General features: G+C 50.8%; 2 protein-coding genes across 4 annotated transcripts; one reads left to right on the top strand and one right to left on the bottom strand.

Annotated features, from left to right (window-relative positions):
• Nucleotides 1–883: 883 nt before the first annotated feature.
• Tubb1 (tubulin beta 1 class VI) lies at nt 884–19,616 on the bottom strand. 2 transcript variants are annotated; one of them, XM_074075036.1, is made up of 4 exons: nt 19,419–19,616; nt 4,718–4,826; nt 4,094–4,204; nt 884–3,993 (listed from the first exon to the last, which is right to left on the bottom strand). In XM_074075036.1, the coding sequence occupies exons 1-4, from the start codon at nt 19,596–19,598 to the stop codon at nt 2,921–2,923; spliced, it is 1,473 nt and encodes a 490-aa protein (XP_073931137.1). In that variant the 5' UTR covers nt 19,599–19,616; the 3' UTR covers nt 884–2,920. The 2 variants fall into 2 exon arrangements, with proteins under 2 accessions (XP_073931137.1, XP_020029217.1); XM_020173628.2 differs by lacking the exon at nt 19,419–19,616 and adding an exon at nt 7,597–7,928.
• Ctsz (cathepsin Z) lies at nt 12,127–26,578 on the top strand. 2 transcript variants are annotated; one of them, XM_020173631.2, is made up of 6 exons: nt 12,127–12,473; nt 17,903–18,066; nt 22,530–22,709; nt 24,544–24,694; nt 25,025–25,190; nt 26,041–26,578. In XM_020173631.2, the coding sequence occupies exons 1-6, from the start codon at nt 12,319–12,321 to the stop codon at nt 26,149–26,151; spliced, it is 927 nt and encodes a 308-aa protein (XP_020029220.1). In that variant the 5' UTR covers nt 12,127–12,318; the 3' UTR covers nt 26,152–26,578. The 2 variants fall into 2 exon arrangements, with proteins under 2 accessions (XP_020029220.1, XP_020029221.1); XM_020173632.2 differs by lacking the exon at nt 12,127–12,473 and adding an exon at nt 17,216–17,455 and having other exon boundaries at nt 26,041–26,577.
• Nucleotides 26,579–26,643: the final 65 nt, after the last annotated feature.

Raw genomic sequence — 26,643 nt, 5'->3', positions numbered from 1 at the left:
AAACTAGACACTGTTACTGCGACTCTGTTACCTCTAACCTCTGAGTTACTCAGTCACATCAGAATAGTGACTGCTGTCTACCAGCCTCATTCTGTCTGATAGCAGTGTCGAAAGATGACTGCTTAGCCAGCAACCCAAATGAAAATGATACTGAAAGAGTATATTGAAGAACAGATAACTAAATCGTGGTGCTTATTTTTTACTACATATATAAAATCTATAAGAACTATTAATTACTAGGACACAAGCATCTTCATTACAGGGACAGGAGTGAATGAGTGACAAGGTAGTAAGGCCTTTTTAGTACCACAGTAACTAACAGAAGGCTAAATGATTTCCAGCTAAGTAAGTAGAGGGAAGGCCAATGGGGTGACTAGAGGTAAGACTTACGGGCTGGGGCTTGTGATAGGGGAAAGATTAAAGAATCCTGAACCAAGGCTGTGATGAAATAAACCGGCATCCAGCCCTGAAGAGTATTGAGCAGGACAACTGCCCAAATGATGAGTGAATCCCAATCAGACTGACTTGTAGGTATTTCATTAACTAGTTAGGTGATGCTTAAGGAGTGGAGAAGCGCAGTGTCCTGTGTGCCAAGTGAAGGATTCAGACAAGCTCAAATTTTAATAACTGCCGTCTCTGGCATAGAGACCAACGTCACCGTGGCAACCATACTGCTAAAGGAACAAATTCTTCAACGTCAGGAGGGGTGGATTTCTCTCGGCATGTAGTTTCTTGTTGGTTTAATCTATTTGTGCCATATGAAGTAGGATGGTGAGGTGCATTTTGGAATATTTCTAACTACTTAAATTAATCAGTCTGGGTGGGTAGGCTCCAAGAAAAAGAATTTACTTAGTCTGAAATAAAGCAATTCAGCCATTTGAAATTGAATTTCTTTGTACTTTAGTGATTACTATTGAACACAGTAATATAAGTCAAAAATTTTTTTTCAGAAGGATTTAAATGTATAACTTTCTTTATTTAATTGCTTTTCTAGATTTTTGAAGGAAAGTGCCAGAAGAAGCATGTATATGTTCTTACATAATCAGGCTGTAAGTTTTTAGCATCTAAGAAAGTTATTACCTTCAAACTAAGGGTGCATAGGTGCAGTTTCTTACTAAAACTAGTGCTTCTTGAACCACACACAAGTATAAAGTGCTTTAAAAACTTTGTACTTTTTAATTTTGTGAGTAGAAGACTTATCAGAGATACCAACGACAAAGCCTGATTTTCTCTTGGTATATATCTTAATTATTTCCTCCTCCACACATGAAAAGAGTGAAGTTTCTCAGAATGAGCAACTCCTCCATCCCTGCTGCTTTGTTATTGCTGATTACAGCAGCAAGTCAGTAGATGAGGACCCAGTTTCCTGCAAGTAAATATTTCCTGCAGGGAGGTCTGAACATTTTCCGTGGACCAAATAGTATAGCTCAGTGGTAATTCTATATGGCCATTAAGACCCGGCTGGTCCCGGAAGGGATGGCAGTGCTACATTGTCAGAAATAGGTAAACTGTAATTAAGGGCTTATGGATGATTTAATTATGCTCTTGTGTATTTGGTGCTGGTATAATGCGAGTAGATTAAAATCTTGTAATAGTTAAAGCTGTGTCATCAGGCAAACATTTATGGCAACTTCTACAAATTAATTGGAACTGTAAAAGTTCCCTAATGAGACAATGTCCTCCGTCACCAAGAAGGACACTGTGGCCGTTTCTGCTTAATTCCTACATTTGAATGACAGCTGAGCATGTGGTATGTCCTTTCCCATAGAGCAGGGAGGCTGCAGAACATTTTCGGGGGTGATCATGGGATGACAATGAAAAGGACATTACTAAATCACCTTTAAAAGGAAAATCAGATATGATTATCAATTCATTCCTGGAATCTAGTACTAATAAGAAGCTTAAAATGTGGAGGCAAATTGCAAAAGGTAGTTATTAAGAAATAAAGAGCAGAGGATTGGCGCGCTTTAGTTTTGCTTGTCTTTTTTTTTGGAGGGGGGTGGATTTTTTTAAGAGAACCATGGCTTTTTTTCCTCCCTTTTTGCTTTTACAGTCAGTGTGTTGAGGTGTACTCAGTCTTCACCACCCTCTCTTGGATACTGACTCACGTTTCCCTCAGCCCCAACCCCGAGCCTCCCTTGTGCTCTTTCTTTTGTTTTTTGGGGTTTTTTTTTCAAGGTCCTGGTTTGAACTCAGGGCCTTAATCTTGAGCCACTCCACCAGCCCAATTTTTTGTGATAGGGTTCTTCAAGATGGGATCTCATGAACTATTTGCCCAGACTTTGAACTTCGATCCTCCAGATCTCTGCCTCCTGAGCAGCTAGGATTATAGGTGTGAGCCACCGGCGCCTGGCAAATTATAGGATTTTTTTTTTTTTTGGTGGGACTGAGGTTTGAACTCAGGACTGCACACTTGTAATGCAGGCACTCTACCACTTGAGCCACACCTCCAGTCCCCATGTGATCTTTAGGCACCTGACTTTTCTGGAGGCCAGTGGGCCCAGGAAGGCAGGACACCAAGCAGTGTGAAGAAAGGCTGAGGTAAGAGTCACCCCACCCCAGCTGCTAGGTGCCTACCAGTGCTGCTAAGCAGTTGAAGAGTGAATAACGTCAGTCACCTGCAAACCCATACATGGAGTCTGGATGCCTGGCACAGGGTTAGATGTGCAGTAAATACTTCCTAATATTGAAACAAAGGTGGCGCTCCATGGTAAGTCTGCTTTGCTATTAAAAAAGAAGATAATAGAATGCACTGGATTTCAAGCCCTTCTTGGGTAGTAACTGAACAGAGACCCTAATACCTATCAGTTGTCCCACCTCCTTGGCTGGGCTGCTTCGAGGGCTGGCTGTGAGTGTTGGGGGAGAGACATGAGTCCCTGGAAAAACTTCTGTGAGTGGCTCTGCACAATGTCTTTTCTGGCTACTGTTCCTGATCTGCGTCCGTCTGTTCCTCTTCCCCGGCCTCCTCATTTTCCTCCATGGCTTTAGCATCTTGAAATTGTTGGTACTCAGACACCAGATCGTGGATATCACTCTCAGCTTCCCCAAACTCATCTATGTCCATCCCCTCACTGGTGTACCAGTGAACAAAAGCTCTCCTTTTGAACATGGCTGAGAAGTGCTCAGAAACCCTGGTGAACAGCTCTTGGATGGCTGTGCTGTTGCCTATGAAGGTGGCCGCCATGTTCAGGCCCCGGGGCGGGATGTCACAGACAGCCACCTTGACATTGTTGGGGATCCAATCCACAAAACAGCTGCTGTTCCTGCTCTGCACAGACAGCAGCTGTTGGTCCACCTCCTTGGTGGACATCTTGCCCCGGAAGATGCAGGCCACTGTCAGGTAGCGACCATGGCGTGGATCACAGGCAGCCATGGTGTTGCGGGCATCAAACATCTGCTGGGTGAGCTCGGCCACAGAGAGGGCCCGGTACTGCTGGCTGCCATGAGCTGTGAGCGGGGCGAAGCCAGGCATAAAGAAGTGCAGGCGGGGGAAGGGCACCATGTTGACTGCCAGCTTGCGAAGGTCTGCGTTGAGCTGGCCTGGGAAGCGCAGCGAGGTCGTGATGCCACTCATGGTCAAGGACACCAAGTGGTTGAGATCCCCGTAGGTAGGTGTGGTCAGCTTCAGCGTACGGAAGCAGATGTCATAGAGTGCCTCGTTGTCGATACAGAAGCAGGCGTCTGCATTCTCAATTAGCTGGTGGATGGACAGCACGGCGTTGTAGGGCTCCACGACTGTGTCTGACACTTTGGGGGACGGCATGACACTGAAAGAATTGAGGATCCGGTCCGGGTATTCCTCTCTGATCTTGCTCATGAGCAGGGTGCCCATGCCTGAGCCCGTGCCCCCGCCCAGGGAGTGCACTATCTGGAAGCCCTGCAGGCAATCACAGCTCTCACTCTCCCTCCTCACCACATCCAGGACATTTTCCATCAGCTCCGCTCCCTCTGTGTAATGGCCTTTTGCCCAGTTGTTGCCAGCCCCAGAGTTACCTGTGGCAAGGAGTAGATAGGGAAAGGCAGGTAAGGCAGGAAGGGCAGCACTAGGAGGCTTTCTCATCTCCTCCTGATGAAGCCATGTGGAAACACCTACCATGGACAAAACTGTCTGGTTGAAAGAGGGCTCCTAATTTGCTGGACCGGATGCTATCCATCGTCCCAGGCTCCAGGTCTACCAGGACCGCTCGGGGCACATACTTCTTACCTGTGTTGAAAAATAGGAAGAAGTCAGCAAACTGCTGTTTTTCTAAAAGTTCATGTTTTACAAAATGGAACCTTGTAATACTAAAAAGAAGAATGAATATTCTAAAGGGGTCTTTAGTAGGTCAACTACTATCCCATCCTATCTTTTGCCCCAACAACAACCCTGCAAATCTGTGAGACAGCTAGGAAAAAAAATGGCCAAAAGAATCCTTTTTCCACCATTGTCTGCTTTGTTCCTTGCGTTGCCTGAGACAGAAATTGTGCTCCTTCCTGTTGGGATTGACACAAAAGAGGAAGGTAGGAACGGAAACTACCGTGACCTTTGTGGTTTCCTCCCCAGTCCTGCCCCTTGCACAGGGATGGGACCCTCACACCATAGATTATGCTATGCTGCCTGTCTCTTGGCCCCTGACCTGGGCAGCACTTGTTTGACACTTGGGTGGTGTGGGCTTTTGTTCCTTCTTTGTCCAGTTCCCAGTCATTGGGCCGCTGCTAACTAGGCTGCCAGTCTTACCGTAGGCTTCGTTGTAGTACACGCTGACCCTCTCCAGCTGCAGAGCAGAGGCCCCGCTGTCACCACCAGCACAGTCAATCCCATGCTCCTCCCCGATCATCCCCCAGAACTAAAAGCAGAAGGAGAGAGGTTAGTGCAAAGATGACCCAGAAGGTTCCAGAGAGCTCCGGAGAGGGAGTTGGTGCTCTTGGCTCTTCCCTGGGGCTGCCGGACCCTCTGCAAGACATTCTTCTTTTCCCTGTTCCTTTTCATAAATGACGAGAGCATAATTCACTTTTTGCCTTACTAAGTGTGAATATGGAGACTGCATTTTATACCCACCTGAACTCCTGCAGTAAAATGTCAAACACATAAAATATTAAATTGGATTTTGCCCCTATTAAATTCAGCCCATTGTACACATAGAATTTCACATCAGACAATGTATCACTAATTTTGCCTGGTAGTGCTCTAAGCTAGTAAAGCGTAAATCCCATTAAATGAAAATAAACCAAATTTTTATCTGATTTCACAATAATATCTTTTCACTTTGAGGGTTTCTTTTCATGAAGTTTTCCAAAAAGCCCATGCCCCCCTCCAAGCATGCTTTTATGTAACATACATTTTTGATGATCACAAATTCACAGTTCAGAATTTTGCATAGCTGTTGTCTTGTAACTGCTTAGACCATCCTGTACTTCCAATCCCACATAACAAACACGGAAGCAGACACTGGGACGGCCCTCTGAATCATCTGCGGAAGCCCTCATTGAAGTGTACTGAAAACATATCACCTAGGTCAGAATCCCCAGAGGTAGCTTCCCAACCATATCTTTTGAAATACCTCTGTGCAGAGGTGTCAATATCAAGGCTCTGCTTAATAACAAGACTCATTTTACAGTAAGCTCTAGACTGTGAAGGGCATGGAATAGTAAGGAAATTGAAGTCCTGAGTCAGCACAAATTAAAATTTTTCTCAAAATTCTTAGGACCCCCAAATAAGAAGTCATCACTCTAACCACCACACAGCACTATCCAGGAGCACAGCGAGCCCCTATCTCAACCCCGCACTTCCTCTCCAAGGCCTCTCTCCGTATTATCTTCCAAGGTCAGAACAGAGGCTCTTCCACCACTTCTCTGTGTGTCAGTTACAAACATCTTGTCACTGTGGCTTGTAAGGATGACCACTGCTTTCCAAGCAGTATATTCTAGGCCCCTCCTAGGGTTAAAAGACCTACAATAAAACACCTTCATTTTTTCGCAGCAGAGTTTCTCACACCAGCCAAGAGGTAGAAACAACCCAAAAGTCCATCCATGGATAAAAGGATGGACAATCTGTGGTAAATACACACAATGGAATATTATGCAGCTGTTATTTGAAAGAAAGTTCTGACACCTGCTCCAATTTGGGTGAGAACATCATCAGGCTTAGGGAAATAAGGCTGGCACAAAAGGACAAATACTGCATGATTCCACTTAGACAAGGCACCTAGAGGGACAGAATTCATAGAGACAGAAGGTAGAATGGAGGGAGGGGGATGAGGAATGAGGGTTTAATGGGGACAAAGTTTCCATTTTCTAAGACATTCTGGAGGATGAATATGAATGTTCTCAACACTAGTGAATTAAACTACAAAAAAAGGTCAAGAAGGTCAGTTTTATGCAATGTGCATTTTATCACACCTAAAAGATTTTTTTAAAGATTTTTCCATCTTTTTTTGTGTGCGGTACTGGGGTTTGAACTCAGGGCCTACACCTCGAGCCACTCTATCAACCCTTTTTTGTGATGGGTTTTCTTGAGATAGGGTCTTGAGAACTATTTCCCCAGGCTGGCTTTGAATGGCAATTCTCCTGGTCTCTGCCTCCTGAGTAGCTAGAATTAACAGTTTTCTATCTTTTTAAGGCTACATAATATTCCATTGTGTGGATAGACCACATTGTCTTTATCCAGTATTCATCTGTCAGTGGACATTTGGGTTGTCTTCACCTTTTGGCCTTCGTTAGGAATGCTGCTATGAAGAAACTAAAGTCTTTTAATGCAAGTGTTTTAAAACCTTGCTTTTAATGCAATTCATGTTAGTAAATGTAATTTCAAAATAGCAAAGAGAACAAGTAACATAGATGCTACACAGGTGTTCATCTCGAAATCAGAATATTGCCCAGTCATTTCCCAGACTGTGGGCACAAGACCAAAGGCCACCTCTGCACAGACGCTGCAGCTGACCCTACTCACAAGATTATAGATTTTGGCCTCTAGCACCTGTCTTCTTAATGCTGACTGTCTGAATGGAGCAGGTACTTCATAGCCAAATTTAAGCAGGAGGGAGGGCAGAAGACAGAAAGACTAATATGTCAGAGGATCTGTTTTAATTCTGCCATTGTACACAGCAGCTTTATTTTGGGTTTGCCACTCTGCTTTTCTGTTGTATACTAAAACAACATTGTCTTCACCACCTAGACATGGACAGGAAGGAAAAAGACACCGTAGAGACACGGCATAAAAAACTCCCAACAAACTTCAGAAAGCTCTTTTAAGACCAATTACTGTTTTTAGATATGAAAAGTTCTTTACTAAGATGATAAAAGTAGAATGGTTGAGGGCTGATGGAGTGGCTCAAGTGGTAGAGCGCCTGCCTAGCAAGTGTGAAACCCCTGAGTTCAAACCCCAGTGCCGCAAAAAAAGAAAGGAGGAAAATGGTTGACAGGTGTTCTACACTTCACGACAACGCAGTTAGCATTAGTTACATTAACTATCTAAGTCTCCAAAGACCTTGTGTAATAAGCCAAATATGGTGACCAAGTGATGTTTCCTGCAAGTCTCGTCTTCCCTGCTGATCTTGGTTGGACTACATCTGTAGGCTGTGGGAAGCTGCACAAGTAGTGCAGTCAGGTTTTACCTACCTTGGTTCCAATCTGGTTGCCACACTGGCCGATCTGAATGTGCAGAATTTCTCTCATCCTTGCTTGGAGGCCGAGGGTAAGATCTCAGAAGGCTCAGACTCTAAGACAGCTGCCTTCTCTGTGTGAGCACTGGTGGGACTGGCTAACCAAGCCACCCTTCCAGTCAGCCCAAGGGTGTGTCCAGCCCAGGGCCCAGATCCAGCCTTCCCTGCCCTCTGCCTATCATCCTTCAGAAGGGGGGATGCTTTTCCTCTCCTGGCAAATATTGCCCAGTCATTTCCCAGACTGTGGGCACAAGACCAAAGGCCACCTCTGCACAGACACTACAGCTGTCCCTACTCACAGCACTTGCCATGGTAGCCTCTGGACACCAACTGTGGTCCTGATGCCCATGTATGACAACTGAGTGGTGGCTCCCAGCTCCCTGAGGGTGGTGGGACCTTGGAAGAGTTTTCTCTGCCCAAGCGATCATTTCATTTAAACTTATCAGTGGACCTGTGATCTCCCACCATGCTTCCTAAGGAGCAATTTGAAAGCCACTAGCAGCACTCAGGTGACCTTGGGGGAAAACATGAGTGGACGGGTTTTATTTTTTAAATTATAAACTGTAATGTTAATAGAAGTAACTAGTACTTACAATAGTAAAATGATCATGGAAGAAAACTTCCTTTTTGAACTTGACCAAAGCTGTAAAGGCGACGTGATTTTTTTAGGAGCTCAAGAAACCACCATCAAGAGAAAATACAAACCAGGCGTGGTGCCGTGGTGCAGCATGTCTGTAATCTCAGTGCTCGGGAGCCTGAGGAGGAGGGTCATGAGTTTGAGGCATATATATAGATATCTATCTATAGATATGTATATATCCATATCAATCCTGCCTCAAGAGAGAAAGACTCCATATCTTTCACAACCTGGCTCCAAACTGTCCTGCCAGCCTTTTTCCAGACTTTGATCCTCAGAAATACTGTGTTAAGACAAGACCGGAGAGATGGCCCCCAGGATGTGGACCCCAAGGTGACATGACCCTAGACTTAGGACCAGAGTCCCTGATGCCTCCTCCTTGCCTCCACAAGACCCCTGACCTTGGGTGAGTCATTGGAGCCAAACCCTGGAACTCTAGCCCCTGTTCTGAGCCTGAGATCGATCCCTGAGTCCTGTCCCTGAGCCCTGTCCCTGAATGCTCTCTTCAGGCCTTGTGGGGCCCACAGTGTGTTCAGGAACCCCAACAGGAAGGTGAGTAATGATGGAGCATGAGGGAACTGCTTCTTATTCCACTAGAATTTGGCCTCCATGTGTAAGGGCCTGGGCTCTAAACCACAAGAGAAACCCGGACCTGCGAGAGGCTGTCCTGAGAGCTCAGGGTCAAGTGTGCAGTTCTCCAGTATTACCTGGATGCCCATTAAGTGACCCAGATCCTGGCCAGATCTGTAACAGGGAAAGGAACTGCTCTAAGGGACATTGTTAGGACACCTGTCAAAATATCGACTATGAATACCGGATACCAACATTGCATCCATGTTCTGTTTCTTGACTTTGACCAATAGCACTGTGGTTCTGTGAGTGGAAGTCCTTGTTTTCAGAAGAAACTACACCTGGGAGCACTTCAGAGTCAAGTTGTTATGCCAGCCACTCACTCTGTACCATAACCACAGTGACGATGTGGTCAGTGTAGAGAAAGGAGGTAAGCAAATGTAGCCTGATGTGACCCACTGGTGAATCTCTTCAAAGTCAGCACACAAGCTACCCTCTTGCCATGTCTCAGTAGGTTTGGAATTTCTTTCTACTTAAACCTGAATGACCACACAATTCTCTGATGCTTCTGGTAAAGAGCAGCATGTGTAAAATCAAATAGAAATTCATTTGTACTCCTCAGTGTTTTCATAAGCTAAGAAGCGCACACAGAAGACAGTTCAACTTCCACAGAAGCTGACTGTCCCCTGCCTCAGCTCTGAGCCCCCCTCCCTCCCTCCCTCCGTCCTTTTTCCCTCTTGGTGGAGCCCCCTACCTACAAGACCTACCACAGCTCAGATGCAGCTTCTACTGCCACGCCCTCACCAAGGACCCCTGAAAGCCCTTAAATCTACAGTGGCCACAGTGGGCTCTGCTTGCTAATTACTTGTGCATGTGCCTTATCTCCTGACCAGCAGGGAGCTGCCAGTGTCATGTCACCTTTGAGTCCCCAAAGTGCCAGATATATAATAGGGACTCAGCAAATGTTTGTTGAGTGCACACCAGCAGCTGGGTGAGTTTGAGCAGCAATGCTCAGAACGGCAAGTTTTCTTAAAGCCAGTAATGTGTTTATTCAGGAGTGTGACCTTCTAATGGTGGGGTGGGGACGAGGTGCCCAAGGACTTTTTCATCCCTTCCCTAAGAGGTGGTCTAGGCTGAAAGTGTAAGCTTTTCCAAGAAACCCTGCCATAAGGCAGAGTTTGGAGGGGGAACAGCCACAGTGGGCTATTACCCTGCCATGACGGCCCGGGCCTCTGAGCAGAGCTGCTGAAAGGGGCCCATGTGGCTGCACACTGCCCAGCTCAGGGACTGCTGGGCTGGGCCAGAGGGCATTTTTGATCTCCTTGTGTTCATTCTTCGCTGTATGAGCAGGACCCAGTGTGCCAGGGTGCCCCCCCAGCCCTCCTCTCTGGAGCACATTCCTCTTGGTCACTCTCAGTTTGCTTAGGGAGGGGAAAGCATGGCTTCCAGATGGATGCTTAAAAGGCTTTTCTGTTAATGGGGTAGTTGGCAAAAAGGGGGAAGAAAAGAGAAGCCCTGTTTGCTTTGATTCCTGTATCGCCGGCAGTGTTGATTCAGTCTCGGCCAGGTGCCGAGCTTCGAAGGCTGGGCTGCTGAGAGGACAGGGTAGGGGCAGATGCCAGGCAGGGGAGAGCTGGCAGGTCCTCTCAGGCTGAAGTCCAGTTCCACCACTAAGGAGGACCCTCCCTACCCCTGAACTTTTTCATCTGTAAGACGGGATAACGGTCCCCAGGCACAAGTGTGTTGTGAGGACGAGCTGTCTATGGAGCACACACACACACACACACACACACACACACCTGCCTTGCAGGCAGTGAGTTGCAAGCCTGCCTGTGTAGACAGAGTCATCCGTTCAACACCTGGACAGAGCTGCTTGTCAGCTCTGATACTGTCACGAGTACAGAGAGCTATCTGAATTACAATGTCTGGGCAGAGCAGAGGGTAGGAAAAGCAGTGACTCTGAAACAGCCATCTATCCATCTCAGCTCTGTTGTCCTTACTTCTGAAGGTGCCAGTTCTCCTGAGGAAAGAGCTCTCCTCTGACTACCAATATGGTACATGCCGGTGAAGTATGGATGTGCAGTTGCCCCGGCCTTAGACCAATACAAGTGGCCCTTTCCAGGACACAGCTGGGTGGTGCCCCTGGAGAGGCCAACATCATCCCCAAGACAGCTTTTCTGCCAGGCAGATGATGACCCCAAGCTCTGAACTTTGGCAAGTGGCTAGAAGTGACCATCTATGATGAATAACAAAGTTGTATTCTGCCCCCAGAGAGAGGCTGTGGCACAGGCAGGTTAGCAGTGACTGCCTTCAAGGGTAGAGTTTCACCTGGCCTTGCCCAAAGGGACAGAGGGTAGAAGCAAGGGCTCATCTTAGCATGCTGTGCATGCAGTTGCAGAGATGCTGAGATTATTAATCAGGACCAAACGGCCCTTCACCTGAGACCATGTCCTGCAGGCTGTCTCAATTAGTAGTCCACAAGAAGAGAATGGTAGCAAGCCTTTTCCTGGATGATACTGGGGTTTATTACGGGAACAGAACTGAGAAGATAAGAAAAGCCAGTGTCACCCAGAAAACCCCCAATCGGCCACTTCCAGACTTCCCCCATGAGCTGCCCCAGGGGTCAGATGGAGCTCCCCCACCCTCTGCTTGGCAAATGAAATACAATTAGGAGAAAAACAGAGAATTCATTGATTTCATCTGCCCCTTCGGAGTGCGTTCAAGTTCCTTGAATAACTCAGAGAAGATTGTTGAATTATAGTGTTTGCTTGTGATTCAGACACAGAAATTTTTCCAAACGTCTTAGCAAGTAAATGACATCCGAGGGGCTGTTATGAGTGACTCAGAGAGTGTAGGCAGCCCCTCAGATGAGTGGAGCTCCACTTTCCTGCACCCTGCTTCCATGTGTGTTCTCTTTCTGGAAAAGAAAGTTCTAGGAGGATGAATAAGTAACTTCAAGAGGACAGGGGCTGGGAAGACACGGCCGTTTTGTTACTTGCTTTATGGGGGAGTCTTTGGCCTTCTCCCAATACTAAAATAGAGACCTACAATGCCCAACACCACCCCGCTGGCCATCCTGGTGTAGTCACAGACTGTGCAAATGCCTGGCCACCTCTTGGGAACCTTGACAGCAGCCTCCTGAACTGTGACTTCTCTGATTTACAGGTGGAAACACACATACACTCCACTTCCCCTGAGTGGGGTGACTCCGGCTGTGATTTGAAGGTAATGATGCACCAGCCTTCTCAACTGCATCTTCCACCTTTCTCCCCAGGTGTGCAGCTACTGATAAGCAACTGTGGTGTGAACAGAGATAAACAGAATACCAGCCAGCACCTGGAGCCAAAATCAAACAGAAATACACACTTCTTCAGGCCTCGTGTTTGTCCAAGAAATCTGTTTTTCGAATCTCGGAAGTGCATTCGTTTGCCCAACAAATATTAGCAGAGTACTGTTCGGAGAGTTTGAGGGATGTTAGAAGAGCAAAAAGTATGGGCCCCGCCCTCCAGGGACTTGGAGGGTGACCAGAGAACTAGCTTTCCATTCTGTGGCCTTCGCCCATCTCTCTGCCACCACCTCTCCTACACTGCTGTACTTGGCCATCATGCAACCACCACCTTAGCCAGGTGAGTGTCTTTCCATCTTATAGAAACAGAGGAGGAGGTTTGGGGAGGGAACTGAGTCACCCAAGCCTGAGGACAGCTTGGTGAGCCATAAATGTACTCTCCCAGTTAGGGTCACTGTTCCAGGTGTCAGGGGCAGGCCGGCCAGCCAGCCTGCCTCCAGTAGGGCAGCCAAGAAGCCCTGAGTGTGTATGACCAGCCTCCCATCCCTCTGGTGCAGAGCTGTGTCCTGTCCTCTTAGGCCATTGCTGTCAGCAATCCCCGCCACAGCACTGGGATTAGCCCCTAATGGACTTTTAGGACCTACTTCCTTCCATGCCATCCTTCTGGTGACCAGGTCTCACCCACTGCCTTCCTGAAACTAGAGACAACAGGGGTAAAATCCAATCCTCTTATGTGGCTGATATGATACAGGATTGGGAAACAACCTGGGCAGGGAACCAGGGAAGGGCAGAAAAGGCCAGGAAAGGAGGGAATAAGGAGAGATGGGTGGAAGGGTTCAAGCCTTGGCCCAGCTGTGGTGAGGAGTCCTGGATACCTGTGTGGGGTATCAATGCCTATAGCCTGGTGGTCTGACAGCTCTCCTGGGACCTCCCCATGGGCTTCCCCTGGTTCATCACACCTGCCAAATGTGCCCACCTACCAAGGCAGTTTCACACACTCAATCCCAGCTCATAGGATATCTAAGAGAATGGTTCCAGACCAAATTCTCCAGGGGCCCGTCACTAAGAGTTCCTGTTTTATCCGTTTCCAAGCCCTGTCTACCTCCTGAGCTTTTCCGTGTGTTCCCTCAGCAGAATGCAAGCTCCTCGCAGGCAGGGACCTTGCTTGCTAAAACAGAAGTCTGCTCTATGCTAGGTGCCACCAAATACATGCTAAAGGCCTGAATTTAGAGGACAAGTGATTTTGATCAGGTCACTGTGCAAGCAGGCCCAGGTATGCTGCAGTATGTGTTTGTGGACAATGGCAGGGTCCATGGCAAGCCTCGGCGCTCTTCTAACCATCCACAGAGGGGTTGGAGATGAGGCTGCAGCCCGTGAGGAAGCCATCATGCCCTGCAAGCCTGAGGGCCTCCTGAATACTGTCAGCAGCCATCAAAACAAATGTCGTATCCAGGAAGTGGTTCCACTCGGGAATGTGGAATAAGAGGAAGTGTGTGCAGCTCGCTTGGGTGGGAGCCAGACAATACAGCATGAAGGAAAGTGAGCAGAAAGGATTTTGAGGTCACTTCATGGTAAGCCCCAACTCTCTGCATTCTCTTCTCAGATTGGCAAGGTGGGCTGGCCCTGGCCTAACTAGAAAATATGTGTCTTGCTCTTTATAAGGACAAGGGGAAGATCAAATTATTTTTAGAAATGAATAGGCTTTTGTGTCTGTGGCCTTGGATCATGTGTTTTCCAGGAGACTTTATGGGACTTTTTTTTCATAAAAATATTATATTCAAATCTGCACTCAGGAGCCTCATACTAAGTGTAGGTCTCTTGACTTCTCTGGAGGCTTGGTCTTCCCATCTGTAAAATGGGACAATAGAATCTACACACACACACACACACACACACACACACGGTTGTGGCAAGGCTCAAAGGAGGACTTTAGAGTCCTCCAGCACGTCATCTGCTCAGCCCTCTGCTCTTAAGCACGTCAGGAGCAGGAATGACTCAGTTACCTCTAAGAACAGCCTAGGGCAGATGGCCAGTTTCTCAGGCAAAGAACAGTTTACAGGGCAAATGGCTAGCCCTGACATACCTGCTTGATTCTGCCCCAAGCTGAATGGCAGAGACACACACTTCTTATAGAACAGTTACTAGAAGCAAGGACCAAACAAGTAGGGCCTCCCAGGTAGGAAGGTGCCAGGCCCTGCCCTGAGCTCCTCCGTTCCAGACCCAGAGGAGATGAGTCACTACCCCCAAAATGACCTCACTGACACCCGCAGTGCAGTGGTGTTGAGAAACACACCTTTCAGGTTTCCAGGAGTTCCTAGGCTGCCAGGCAGGTGAGTCTACTTTAAAAGAAAGGCCCTGGGGATAAACTCAACCTTCAGCAAGGGTCTGGCAGGCAGCCAGTCCAGCAGGTTCTCTGTGCTCCTCCACTGCTGTGGTCCCAACAACCTTCTCACTTTACCTGTGGGCCCTCCAGAGAACTCCTTGGGCCAAAGAGTTCACTAATAGCAGCACTGGAATTTGAATTTGGTTGGGTCAGTGGCCACCCCAGGCAGAACAAGCTCAGGGATTTACTGAAAGGATCCCTCCAACTCAACTTTAGTGACCTGCAAAGTGATGCAGTTCAACAGGGCTTCTCAAAGCAGACTATCAGGTGGATATGCACCCACCAGACCAGAGCCAAGCTCAGAGGGAAGATCACCTGACACACTTGGCTTTGCTGGGTCTGACCCATCACAAGGGGCTGAAAAGTAGACAGCAAGTGAGTCACAATCTCACTTCCTTCTTCTTGGCTTGAAAATCAATGTGTGGACCCCCTCCCTTCCTCTCCTGGCCTGTGTTAGGGAAACCCCAGTGGGTCACTGCTTGTCCATTTTGTTTTTAAATTTTTTTTATTTTATTATTTAGGTGGCACTGGGGTTTGAACTCATAGCCTCATGCTTGCTAGGCAGGTGCTTTTACTGCTTGAGCCACTCTGCCAGCCCAGCTGGTATATTTTGGATGTCTTATTCCTTACCAGCCTAAAATGCCCCTCCCTTTAACCTGCGTTCAGTGAGATTCATTCAAAGAGTTACTTCACGACCTGTGCTTATGGAGCAGAACTGTGAGTGCTTATTATCTTCGATGACCCTCCCCTGGGGCTGGCAGGTGACATGAGATCATCAGAACAACTACATAATTTGCAGAGCCTCCTTCATTACACCTAGTGTGGGGGCTCTTTTGAGCTTGGGGCACTGTGTGACTGCTGGGGTCACATGTCCACCACTGCAGGTCTTGACTGCCTCCAAGCCTTCTATGTGTGGAGGACCTGCTTTGAGAATCTCAGGGTGTCTTCAGAGTACCCCAGGTATCCCAACGCCACCTGACAGGAAGCGCCATGAGTTCAGCATGTCTGCTTGCAGCATTAGGGACGAGAGCCCCGGCATGTCCTCTCTCCCTCTCTCTCTCTCTCTCCTCCCGTTTCCTGTGTTGAAGAATGTGGTTTGGACTTTTGTACCACTCAGATCCTGACTATCTACTTGGGGTGTTTTGCCCCACAGATAGGGTTTTTAGTTTTTTCTTTTTTTGCAAGATTAATTTGCTTATTTTGTGGTGCTGGAGACTGAACTCAAGACCCGGGGCAGGCTAAGTACATGTTCTGCCCCTAAGCTGCATCCCCAGTTCCTAGCTTTTTCTTTAAAGGAGACAAAAAAAGCTTACCACTTCAGTAGACCCTATTTGATGACATCGGAGGGCCAATGGAGCCCAGCTTTCTTTATCCTGGGAATGACCTGGTTCCCTTCAGGCGTGGAGGCCAGAGAGGAGAAGGAGGGAGCAAAAGTGGAGCTGGTGAGTCCCTTCCCACCCTTCGTCCCCCCACACCAAGCACAGGCCTTTGCAGCCAAGCTGAGGCTTCTCTCTGTTGGGGAGAACTAGCCTTGGAGTGGGGTCTCCAGCACCCACAGCTCCAACTGGAGCACTCCTCCCAGGATTTGAGGGTGCCTCACTCACCCCACCCACCTCCCCGCGCCTGGCCGAGGGGAGGAATTATGGAAAATCCTTCCAAAGACAAAAACACCAATAGACAGAGCCCTGTGTCTACGCTTTACCTCAGTGACCACTGTTCAGCTGAGCCTGGCTTTTCCGTCTGAGACCTTGCTCTGCTCTGACAGGAGGTGTCAGGAATCCCCAGTCCTTCTGGGATTCCCAAGAGTGGTCTTGGAGGTAACTGGCAGGCAGCCAATGTGATTCTAAGCAGAGGAAGATGTGTGTGTGGTGAGGGGGTCTGGCAAGTGTGCAGAGAGCAAGGGAAAAGCAAAGTGAGCTTCCCAAGGGCCTCAGATCCCAGGCCTATGGAGACCCAAAAGCAAGAGGCCTGGGCCCTTTTCTTACAAGATGGAGGAAAGTATTCTGTGGCTTGCTGACAGTGACTACCCCTCACGGGGCACATAAGGGAGGGAGAAACCTTCAATTATGAAACTGAGTCCCAGGGTCTCACTTCTGCTTTTGGTCCCTCATTCGTGAAGTCGGCTTAGCAGGAAGCCTTTCCAAGAATCCTTGGGAGTCCAGTGCAGAACTCATGACTTAAGTGCCAAGCAAAATTTTCCTTTGGGGGCACTTTCTAGAAGGATCTTGCTTCCTGTGACTGATAATCATCTTTCCAGAGAGGGCCTGGGCCTTTGGGAAAAGGTTCAGAAAGCCCCAATTCTGTGGGGTCGGAGGCCTCCGGCCAGGACTTGGGGAATCCATAGAGTTCCTAGGGGAAGCCTGGCGCAGTTGGGATGCTAGGGGCATCTCTCCAGAACAGGGCCCCAAGAATCCTGGGCTGGGGCCCCTCACCCCACGCCAGGGCATGGGGACCCCAAGAAAATGAGTTAAGTTTGACACTCACACACTCGTGAAGCCACTCAACCACGGTGGCTGGTGGTGGGGTCAGAGCTGGGATCTTGGCCACGTGACCTCGTGCGTGACTCCCAGCTCGGGCGACCCGGGGCCCGGGGCGCGGGGCGGGGCGGGGCGGGGCAGAGCGGTCGCGGGACGGCCCCGCCCCGGGGGTGTGTCCGGCCGCCGCGTTACCTAAAGGGCCGGGCGGGGCCGGCCTGGCGCGTGGGCCGGGTCGGGGCGCGGGGTCGAGGGCGCGGCGCGGACCCGAGCGGGAGCCGGTGCGAGGTCGAGGATCCGGAGCGGGACCCGCAGCGCAAGCATGGCGTCGTCCGGGCCGGTGCGGCCGACGCTGCTGCTGCTCGTGCTGCTGGCGGGCGCGGCGCGGGCCGGGCTCCACTTCCGCCCGGGCCAGGGCTGCTACCGGCCCTTGCGTGGCGACCGGCTGGCACAGCTGGGGCGCAGGTGGGCGCGAGGCGGTGGCTGGGTTGGGGACAGGCCCGAACCCGGGCGAGGCGCGCACTCCGGCGTCCTGGGACCCAGCCTCTTTGGGGGTCCCAGGAACCGAGGCGCCCTGCCTCCCTAGGCCTGGGAAGCCCTGATCCGGCCCCTCGGCTTTGGGGCTCACTCTCATAGGCGGGGGTGCACTAGTGTCTGCCAGCTAGGGCCATCTGCATTCCCTCAGGGACGCGCTCCCACGCACCCGTCTGACCTTTGGACCTTGCACCACTGACTGGCATTGCTTGGAGAGCACTAGGGTTCTCTAATTTCGGGAGCGCCCTGCCTCTTTCACAGTCTGATGGTGCTGGGTCTGTTGCCTCACCTGGGGATGGAGGCTCTAACTCCCACGCCCATGGCGGGAAAGGGCCTAGGAGCTCCAGTACTGACTTTGATGGGTTGGTTTCTTCCCAGGACATACCCCAGGCCTCATGAGTATCTGACCCCATCCGACCTCCCCAAGAACTGGGACTGGCGCAACGTGGATGGTGTCAACTATGTCAGCGTCACCAGGAACCAACACATCCCCCAGTACTGTGGCTCCTGCTGGGCCCACGGCAGCACCAGCGCCATGGCAGGTGGGTAGCTGCCACTTGACTGTCCAGGCTGCCTCCTGGTGAACACAGGCCACCATAGCCCCGGGGTCCGCAGCCTATGATTCTGTACCAGGATTCAGCCTGGGCATTTCCCTCTGCCAAGGAGACTCAAGCTGGGTCATTCCACAGAGTCTCCACTGTGGGCCTGCTGGGGCCTCTGGGTGCCAGGCAGGACTGGGACTGAAGCTTGGTGACAAGAGCTCACAGATGCCCTCTCTCCCCCAAACATTCAGCCATTGGGATGGAACCAAAAATGCAAAATCCCCGAGTCCCCAGCCTGTCTCTGAGGACAGGGAAGTGAAACTGCTTCTCAGTAGCAGTTAATGTTTGAGACAAACATTGTCCTGCACTTGAAATATTGAGTGAGATTGGCCACCTGCAGCCACCCACCTAATCTGGTCACTGCTCTCAGCCTGGCCAGCTTTCTCATCTGGACCTTAGCCTTGTGGGCCCCAGTGAGGACAGGAAGACACAGGGCCAGGAGGGAGCATGGATCTGAGCACCATCGTGAGTGCTCCTGCACCCAATGGGAGAAAAGATGAAAGCAGAGGAGCTCCAGGCCCACCCATAACTCTTGGGAAGGGCCCTGCCATCTCCTGTAGCCCCGGTCCAGGAACCTGACTTCCAGTGGAGAAGCGATTTGCCCTGACTGGAAGTTTGGCCCAGCTCGGTGCTGTTTTCTCCCCTGGTTTGGTATCTCTCTAGCCAGGCCTGTGCTGAGGGTTAGTGGTAGTGTGGCTGCAGCTTATTTAGGCCTCTTAGCTGCCAGGCTCACTCTGTTTGCAGACTAGTAAACTAATTCTCTTTGTGGAAGGTGTGGAGACTTGGGCATAGTGTGAGTGACAGCTGGGATTCAGCCCCAGAAACCTGGGCTGTCTCTAGGGCGAAGAGGTCCTGGCAGCATAGGGTCTGGGGCATCTAGCAGAATCTCCTCTGGTGGCCTGGTCCTGTCTCTTTGGGGACTGGTGAGGAGGCCCCAGGGGACTGGAACATACTTCTAACCCTTCTGGAAGGAAGGGCTGAGCTACCATCTTAAGAAATGGAAGGTCTGGAGTTACTGGACCAGGCAGATGGGGTATGAGTGGGCCTGAAGGTAGAGGATTGAGCAAAGTCCAAGAATGCTCCCTGGAGTGGGTGGCGGAGCTGCCATTGGGGAAGCGAAAGGGCCTTCTCAGCAGGGACCGAGTGACTAAGAAGGTCACTAGGGCTGTGTAGGAGTCACATGATATTGTTTGCGTTGCAGAAGATTACAGGGCACTGGGAAATGGCTAGAGGCTGGTTGGGCTTTGTCCCCTCTTGGGTGGGTGTTGGGCCCTGCCGAAGTGGCAACCTACCACATTCTGAGATGGAACGTCTCCAGACAGGTGGCTGCTGCACCCCTCCTTCTTCTTAAGCTCCTGAGATCTTCGGCTGCAGACCTTGCTTCCTCTTTCACTGAGACGGGAGAAGCCACCAAAGGGGACTTCTATGTGGCCATGTGCCAGCCACTGCAGCAATGGGGCCAGAATTTGCATCTAAGTCCCTCGCTGAGGCCACCCCTCCCTGTCATAGGAAGCCATCTTCATCCCCTCAAGAGGCTCTCCCACCCCAAACAGTGACCCTTGGTCTCAGCCTACCTCCTACCACTCCAATTCCTGGCTCTCACAGGGGGATCTGAAGTCCCTCCTCCTTCCCACTCCAGCCTCCTTCCTCTCCTTTCTTGAGCCCATGCTGGCTTCACTTCCATTTCTACCACTCCACCGTTCCTGCCGCAGTCACGGGGCCGCTGGTGGGCAGAGGCAGACAGCTATGTCCGCAGGCCTCCTGCTTGACTCTGCTCTGCCACCTCCCTGAAATGTGGCCTTCACTGCACCACACTCACCGCCTCCTCCTCCCCACCAGCCCTTCTCGTCTTCCTTGCTTTCGCCTCATTTCTAAACTTCCAGTTCCCAGGTCTGAACTTTCACTGCACTCACTTCACATCCAACTGTCTATCACCCCGTCTTCTAGATCCCTGTCACTTCCAACCTCAGATGTTCCGGTTCACACTCCTGCGCCCCCCCCCCCCCGCCTGTCTTTCTCTAGCCCTTCCCCCAGCTGATGCTCATGCAAAAGCGTGGAAGCTGCCTGGCCCCTCCCTGTGTCCCTCCTATAAACTGGCTCCTGTACTCCTTCCTCCAAGATGCCCGCCATCACTCTTCACTGGACCTGACTGCTGCCCTTGTTCCTGCCTGGTCTCAAGACTAGAATGTGCCTTTTAAACCCAAGTCTGGTCCTGTTTTTCCACTTGAAACCTTCTCATGGTTTTGCTTAGATAAAAGACAGAACCCTTTGTGACCTACCAGAGCCTATGCATCCAGTTCCTAGACTCCAGGCTGCTCTTGCGGAGGTTAAAGCATTTGCTACCTTGTCGTGCCAGGTTTCTCTTCTGCCCATATCCTCCTTGGATGGATGTCCTGTTGGCCACCCTAAGTAAATGATACTTCACCCCCTGACATGTGCTCATAGCACTGTATGTTTTGCCATTTTGCCTCCCTCTCAACGGTTTGAGCCCCATGAGGTGGACAGTAGTCTGCTTTGCTCTGTCTGTGTGTATAGTACACAGGATAGTGCCTGACATATGGCAGATGTGAATAGAAACCTGCTAGCCTGTCACCAGTAGCTCACACCTGTAATCCTAGCTACTTGGGTGGCTAAGATCAGGAGGATCGCTGTTTGAGGCCAGCCCAGGCACATAGTTCGAGAAATCCCCATCAAAATAACCGGAGCAAAATGGACTGGAGGCATGGTTCAAGCAGCAGAGCACCTGCTTTGCAAGTATGAAGCCCTAAATTCAAACCCCAGTCCCACAGAAAAAGAAATCTGTGAGAAATGGGAAAGTGAGAAGGGTGGAAGTGGGGTGTAGAGAGGAATAAGGAGTTTGTGGTCACGTCAAGAAGCCTGGTAGTGCCTCAGCCAGTTGGTCAGTTTGGATCTGGACATCTAGGTTGGATGTGGAGGGAGAGGCCAGGCCTGAAACTGTCCAGCCAGTCATTGCCACTGGGCCTTGGCTGCTGTCACCCAGAGGGAGTTGGTGAGAGGAGTGAAGGGCTCCCAGCAGGCCTTAGGAAACCTGCGCTGCCAGTGCAACTGAGGTGGTCCAGGCAGGAGGTGCTTCCCAAAGGCTGCCACTGCTGGGAGAGGCTGTTTGGCTGAGGATGGAGATAGGGACCTTGACAAGAGTGACTGCAGCAGAGCTGTAAGGTAGGCATAGCTGAAGAGAGATGTGCAGACAGCGGGGTACCTGTCTCACACAGCTGTGGGGGGGGGGCGGTGGCTGGGCTGTGTTCTGAGAAAGGCAGGTCTGCGTAAGTGCAGAGGGCCATCACCGATGGGGGCAAGGAGGGAGGCTGGAAGGAATCAAGTCCTGGGGAAGGAAACGGGAGGGACCTGGGCCTGTGTGCCCTGGGCAGCTGAGCACCGTCCTGCAAATGGCATAGGCAGTACATTTGTGGACCTGGGAGCTGGACTAGGTGCTTTTTGGGTTTTTCAGCGACATGCTCAGTGAGGTCATGAGGTGGGTGGGTGGGTTCCAGAAGGCCCTGTTCTGATTGGATGGGTGGACTTGTGGAGCCAGGACCAAAGTGGGTGAGAATCTGGGAGGTAACATAGGTGGCACAGAAGTGGAGGTCACAGGAGGGATGGAAGAGGGACACAGGCTGGGAGGGGCTGCTGTGGGTTCATGGTACCCAGAGGAAGAGCAGATGAGGCTGAAAATGAGGGTGGCTGGTGTGTGTTGTAACGCTGCTGTCCAGAGAGTAGAGAGTGAGATGACCCTGGAGTGAGTAGGACTGGCCAGCAGGTCTGGGTCCCCTTCTAGGAGGGGAAGCAGGTCAGGTCAATCAGTCAAGCCGCAGTGGGTACAGTGGCTGCCCTGCCTGTCCCTGGCTGCCCCCAGTGTGTAACCCTAGGCAGTGAGGGCTGCTCAGAGTCCTCTGTATTCTGGGGGGAGCTTGGAAACTGGCTCCCTGCTGGCCTTCCCTAGCAACGTGGATGGCATCCAGCCCCTCCCTGAGGGTCATCCAGCTCCCTGGGCTGTGCTGGCTCATGGAGACACCTCCCTTGGCCCCTCTCTGGTGGGAATCTGGCAGAAGGCTCTGGTGCCACCCTCTGTACTGGTGGGTGAGTAGTCATTTTCCAGTCTTCTGCTAAGTGCTTCTTGGGGACCTGCACATCTGGCCCTGCTTTCAGGTACTTGCAGCCCACTGTGTCCAGGAAGGGTCACAGCTGAGCTGAGGGCTCCATGAAAAGGTCTGCATGGCAGGGGGCATTCCAGAAAGGGACACACACAGCTGGAGCCATGAGCACAGGCTGGAGGCTGGACAGCGAGCAGCACCTTGTAACCTGATACAGGCTTCCTGTGCCACTTGAGGAAGTGGGACTGGGTTCAGACCAGCGGATGCTGACCAGGGTACTGACCATTGCAGATCGCATCAACATCAAGAGGAAAGGCGCGTGGCCCCCCACCCTGCTGTCGGTGCAGCATGTCATCGACTGTGGTAATGCCGGGTCCTGCGAGGGGGGCAACGATCTGCCAGTGTGGGAGTACGCCCACCAGCACGGCATCCCCGATGAGACCTGCAACAACTACCAAGCCAAGGACCAAGGTAGGCTTTGCCCAAGCCCCACATCGCACCCCACTCCCTGTTCCAAAGGAGATGTGTCTGTAAGCCAGGCCAACTCTGTGTATGCTATGACTGGGGTGCCAAAGAGGGTGGGGACAGAGAAGCCAGCCCCAAGGGAGAGCTGGTTCCCAGAGTTGGTTCCAGTCTCATCCAGGGCCATCTTGGACCCAATGGGACTAGAGAGCAAAAACCTGGAGCTCATCATCCTTGTTGAGACCAACAAAAAGCTTGGTGTGGGAAGAGGCCAGAAGAGCAAACCCCACCCCCCCACCCCACCTCTGGGTCTCCAGCCTTAGAACAGGTCAGACCCATTGCCCCTGAAGTCAAGCCTGGATGCGGTATGCGAGTTCTGATATCCGCATTGGGTGGTTTTATGGGCTTTGGTAGAAGAGAGCTGCAGGTGGGCCTCACATAGGGAGGAGTGCTGGTGAGAAGCTGCTGTTCTGAGCTATAAATCAGTGGGCTCTGCTGTATTGCAGCATCAGCCTGGTGCTGGCCCCAACAAGCTTGGGCCCAGCATGGCTGAGCAGGGCAGATTGGCCTGAAGACCTTTACTTGGCACATTCCTTCCGTGCTGTTCCCTTTGGAAACCAAAGGAAAGAAAAAGCCCAGACACGGACCCTTAAGTGGCAGCTGTAAGCCACCAACCAAGATGTCTCTCACAGCTGGAGCAAAGAGCTTGGGAAAAAAAACCAAGGCTTTGGACCTGGAACAGGGAGCGAAGAGTGGGAGGAGCCCTGTGCAGGGTGCTGCCCCATCAGAGGGCTGGAGGGCACTTGACTCCATGTCTCCCAGTGGGGGTCCCTCACCTGGCCTCCTGGGCCTTACTGCCCAGACCAAAAGAATTCTCTGGACTGGTTGGCTGAGTCCTCTGTCCTGACTGGGTAAACCTAGTAGGACAGAGACGCCAGAAGGGGGAAGGTAGAGAAAGGAAGGCCAGCAGATTGTCCTGTGGAATGCCTTTGGGACTTTGTCCACCTTATTCCATCCCCAAACTGGTGTTGTCCAGCTGAGGCTAGGCCCCTCTAATTCCACCCAGCCTGACAGGTGAATGGATCTCATCAGAAACCTGATTGTAATAAAAACCAGTTTTGTCTTTGTATTAGCAAATGTGGGTAAATCTACCAGTTGTGCTGGGCACTGGGCATTTGGTTTCCAAGGGACAAATTAAACCAGCACTTTAATCCTCCAGGAGTTTACCTCCCGGGGGTAGATCTAGGCAGATGTGTAGTTGTAGCAGGAATGAGTAACAGCAAATGTGGTAGAAAAGCAGGTGGAGGGCAGGGCAGGTAGAGACCAGAATGCCCTGGGTTGGGGTACGCATCAGGCAGGACTAAGGCCTCACTTTCTTTTTCTTTTTCTTCTTTTTGTTAATGTCTAATTTTTTGAAACCTCTTGAACCAAATAACAAGTGTTTCTTCTTTGTAACCAAATGCATTGGCCTATGTGTTCACTAGCCAGCAACAGAATCATCTTAAGTTTTAGTAATTTGATTATACTCAGTTTTCAGCTACAAAGTATTGTGCAAAGGTCCTTCTTCTGGCCTTTTGAAGAAAAGAGAAAAAGGCCAACTTTAGAGTGCTTGCAACATGCTCACTAAAGCTTGCCCTGTCTGCTCTGCTACGGCTGCAGGAGGCTTTTCATAACTCCTTTGCAGCTGAGAGAAGTGCATTATTAAGCAGCACCTGATCGCAAGATGACTTGCGCTATTAGCTAAGGAACAGTAGACTAAACCAGAAAAGTGGAGGGGATGGGGCATGTTTGTTAGTGGGTTAATGAGGAGACAGTCTCACGCTGACTTCTAGCTCTTTCCTAGAGTGTGACAAGTTTAACCAGTGTGGGACCTGCACCGAATTCAAAGAGTGCCATGCCATCCAGAACTACACCCTCTGGAAGGTCGGGGACTACGGCTCTCTCTCCGGGAGGGAGAAGATGATGGCAGAGATCTACGCCAATGGCCCCATCAGGTGAGGGTCTGTCAGGTGTGTGCACCTGTGTCATTTCCGTCCTTTCCTTCTGGCTAGTCTCATACCAGCTGCCACATTACCCTCACCTTAAGCACTTGTTTTCTTAGAAATAAACCTGAGCCAGTACCTGACCTGCCCCTCACAGGCTCAGTGGGTAAGATACATAGAGGAGAGGCCCTAGCTGTGATGGGGGGCGGAGCTGCGTCCACTGGGAGTGCTACCACAAAGTCCATCCAGAGGCACCTGATGTGTGCTAAGCTGGATTTTCACAGTGGCAGACCACCTCTACCTTCTTCTGGTGTAAGGGGGATTTGAACTGCTTGCTCGCAGCTGCGGAATAATGGCAACAGAAAAGCTGGTTAACTACACCGGAGGCATCTATGCCGAGTACCAGGACAAGGCCTACATAAACCATATCATCTCTGTGGCTGGCTGGGGTGTCAGCAGTGATGGGATTGAGTACTGGATTGTCCGGAATTCATGGGGCGAACCGTGGGTAAGACATTTTCCCTTTCATCAGGTCAGACCTAGAAAATGGAGTCCACACTCCTCTCGCCTGTGGCTCTCTTGATGTCTCCCTGAGAACTGTGGCCTTGAATTGAGAGCTTCTCGGTGAAGCCATCTCTCTCCACCAAGGACACCTGGGGCCAGACCCCTTTGTTGCATGGGGCTGTTACTGCCTTCCTGGCAGCTTCCCTGCTCTCTACCCATAGGTCCCAGTAGTTCCTCCCACAGGCCTCAGCACCTGCAACCAAAACTGTCCCAAGACACTGCCAAGGGCCCTGGGCCCGGCTGGGACGCACTGCTGCAGACTGCCTCCCTCCTGTACCACCAGCTCATTCCTGCGCCTGCCTATTTCAGGCTCTCCTAAGGAACGTGCTCTAGGTTTTTCACAAGACTTCTGAGCTGGGCCAGAAACTCAGGGGAGACAACTGCCAGATTCCTAAGACCTAGCACTCGCCACAATAGCTCAAGACTCAGACCTCACTAATAGACAGGGAGCGGGCCAAGTGCTCAAGTGAAAGGTCAGTTCTTCTTAACTAGCCACACCTGGGGGTGTTACCCGGCAGACACGTCACCTGGTTTAGAATACGTGCTTGCTTGCATCAGTTGCCACTGGCACAGAGGGCCATGTGTTGAACATTAACCAAGTGAAACCTTTCATAGAGGATACTTCCGAATGGGACCATGGGAAGGCATGACAGACAACTAGGTAACTGGTCCAGACATTTAGGACCTGCAGGGCCAGGTTGAGTGCAGAGACCAAGAGCAGGGTCTGAGTCTGAGCGCAGGGCAGGATGCAGGGCCCGTGTACTTGAGCTAATACTTGCATTTTGCTCCTGCAGGGAGAGAGAGGCTGGATGAGAATTGTGACCAGCACCTACAAGGACAGGAAGGGTGCCAGCTACAACCTTGCCATTGAGGAGTCTTGTACCTTTGGGGACCCCATTGTTTAAGTGGATGTCTCTGGAAGTGCAATTCTGGAAGTGATGTCATGAACTGTCACCAGAGGAATCTTACAGCATGGGTACAGGACCCTGGTGAATGTCAATACTGAATCCTGGTAATGGTGCTGAGCCCCTAGAGGAGATACCTGTCAACATGAGAACCTGTGTGGTACTGACTGAAAGAGCATCCTGAGAAGACCTAAGTAGATGACAACAACTGCACAGGACCCCACCTCCCAGTGCCTGTGGTCGGCCATCTGAAGAGTGGTCCTTGAGAAGGGAGCATGGGACCTCCCCTTTCTCAAACAGAGGGCTTGGCCTTTGCTATCTAGTAGCTGTGGCCTGTACTGGCAATTTAAGAAGTCAAATGATTCAAGACTCACCAGTTCTGGTGTCACCTGGGGGTCAGTGGGGGGCGGTGGGGGGGTAGTAGCAATTTCAAGTTGCCCAAGTGATGAATAAAATACCTGGCTTCACCCAAGGACACAGCCCAAGCGTACC

Source organism: Castor canadensis, chromosome 5 (assembly GCF_047511655.1).
Source record: "Castor canadensis chromosome 5, mCasCan1.hap1v2, whole genome shotgun sequence".
Lineage (NCBI taxonomy): Eukaryota > Metazoa > Chordata > Mammalia > Rodentia > Castoridae > Castor > Castor canadensis.
Note: the sequence above shows the minus strand (reverse complement) of the source record. Positions and strands in the feature narration are given on the sequence as shown.

Excerpts from the sequence above, each read along its gene's own strand:
- Ctsz (XM_020173631.2), top strand. The coding sequence starts at position 12,319 with ATGTTAGAAGAGCAAAAAGTATGGGCCCCGCCCTCCAGGGACTTGGAG. Across the intron at positions 18,067-22,529 it reads CAGCACCAGCGCCATGGCAG|ATCGCATCAACATCAAGAGG; the intron begins GTGGGTAGCTGC and ends TGACCATTGCAG. Across the intron at positions 24,695-25,024 it reads TACGCCAATGGCCCCATCAG|CTGCGGAATAATGGCAACAG; the intron begins GTGAGGGTCTGT and ends GCTTGCTCGCAG.
- Tubb1 (XM_074075036.1), bottom strand. The coding sequence starts at position 19,598 with ATGCAAATTCTGGCCCCATTGCTGCAGTGGCTGGCACATGGCCACATA. Across the intron at positions 4,827-19,418 it reads ACGTTCCATCTCAGAATGTG|TTCTGGGGGATGATCGGGGA; the intron begins GTAGGTTGCCAC and ends TTCTGCTTTTAG. Across the intron at positions 3,994-4,093 it reads ACCAGACAGTTTTGTCCATG|GTAACTCTGGGGCTGGCAAC; the intron begins GTAGGTGTTTCC and ends TCCTTGCCACAG.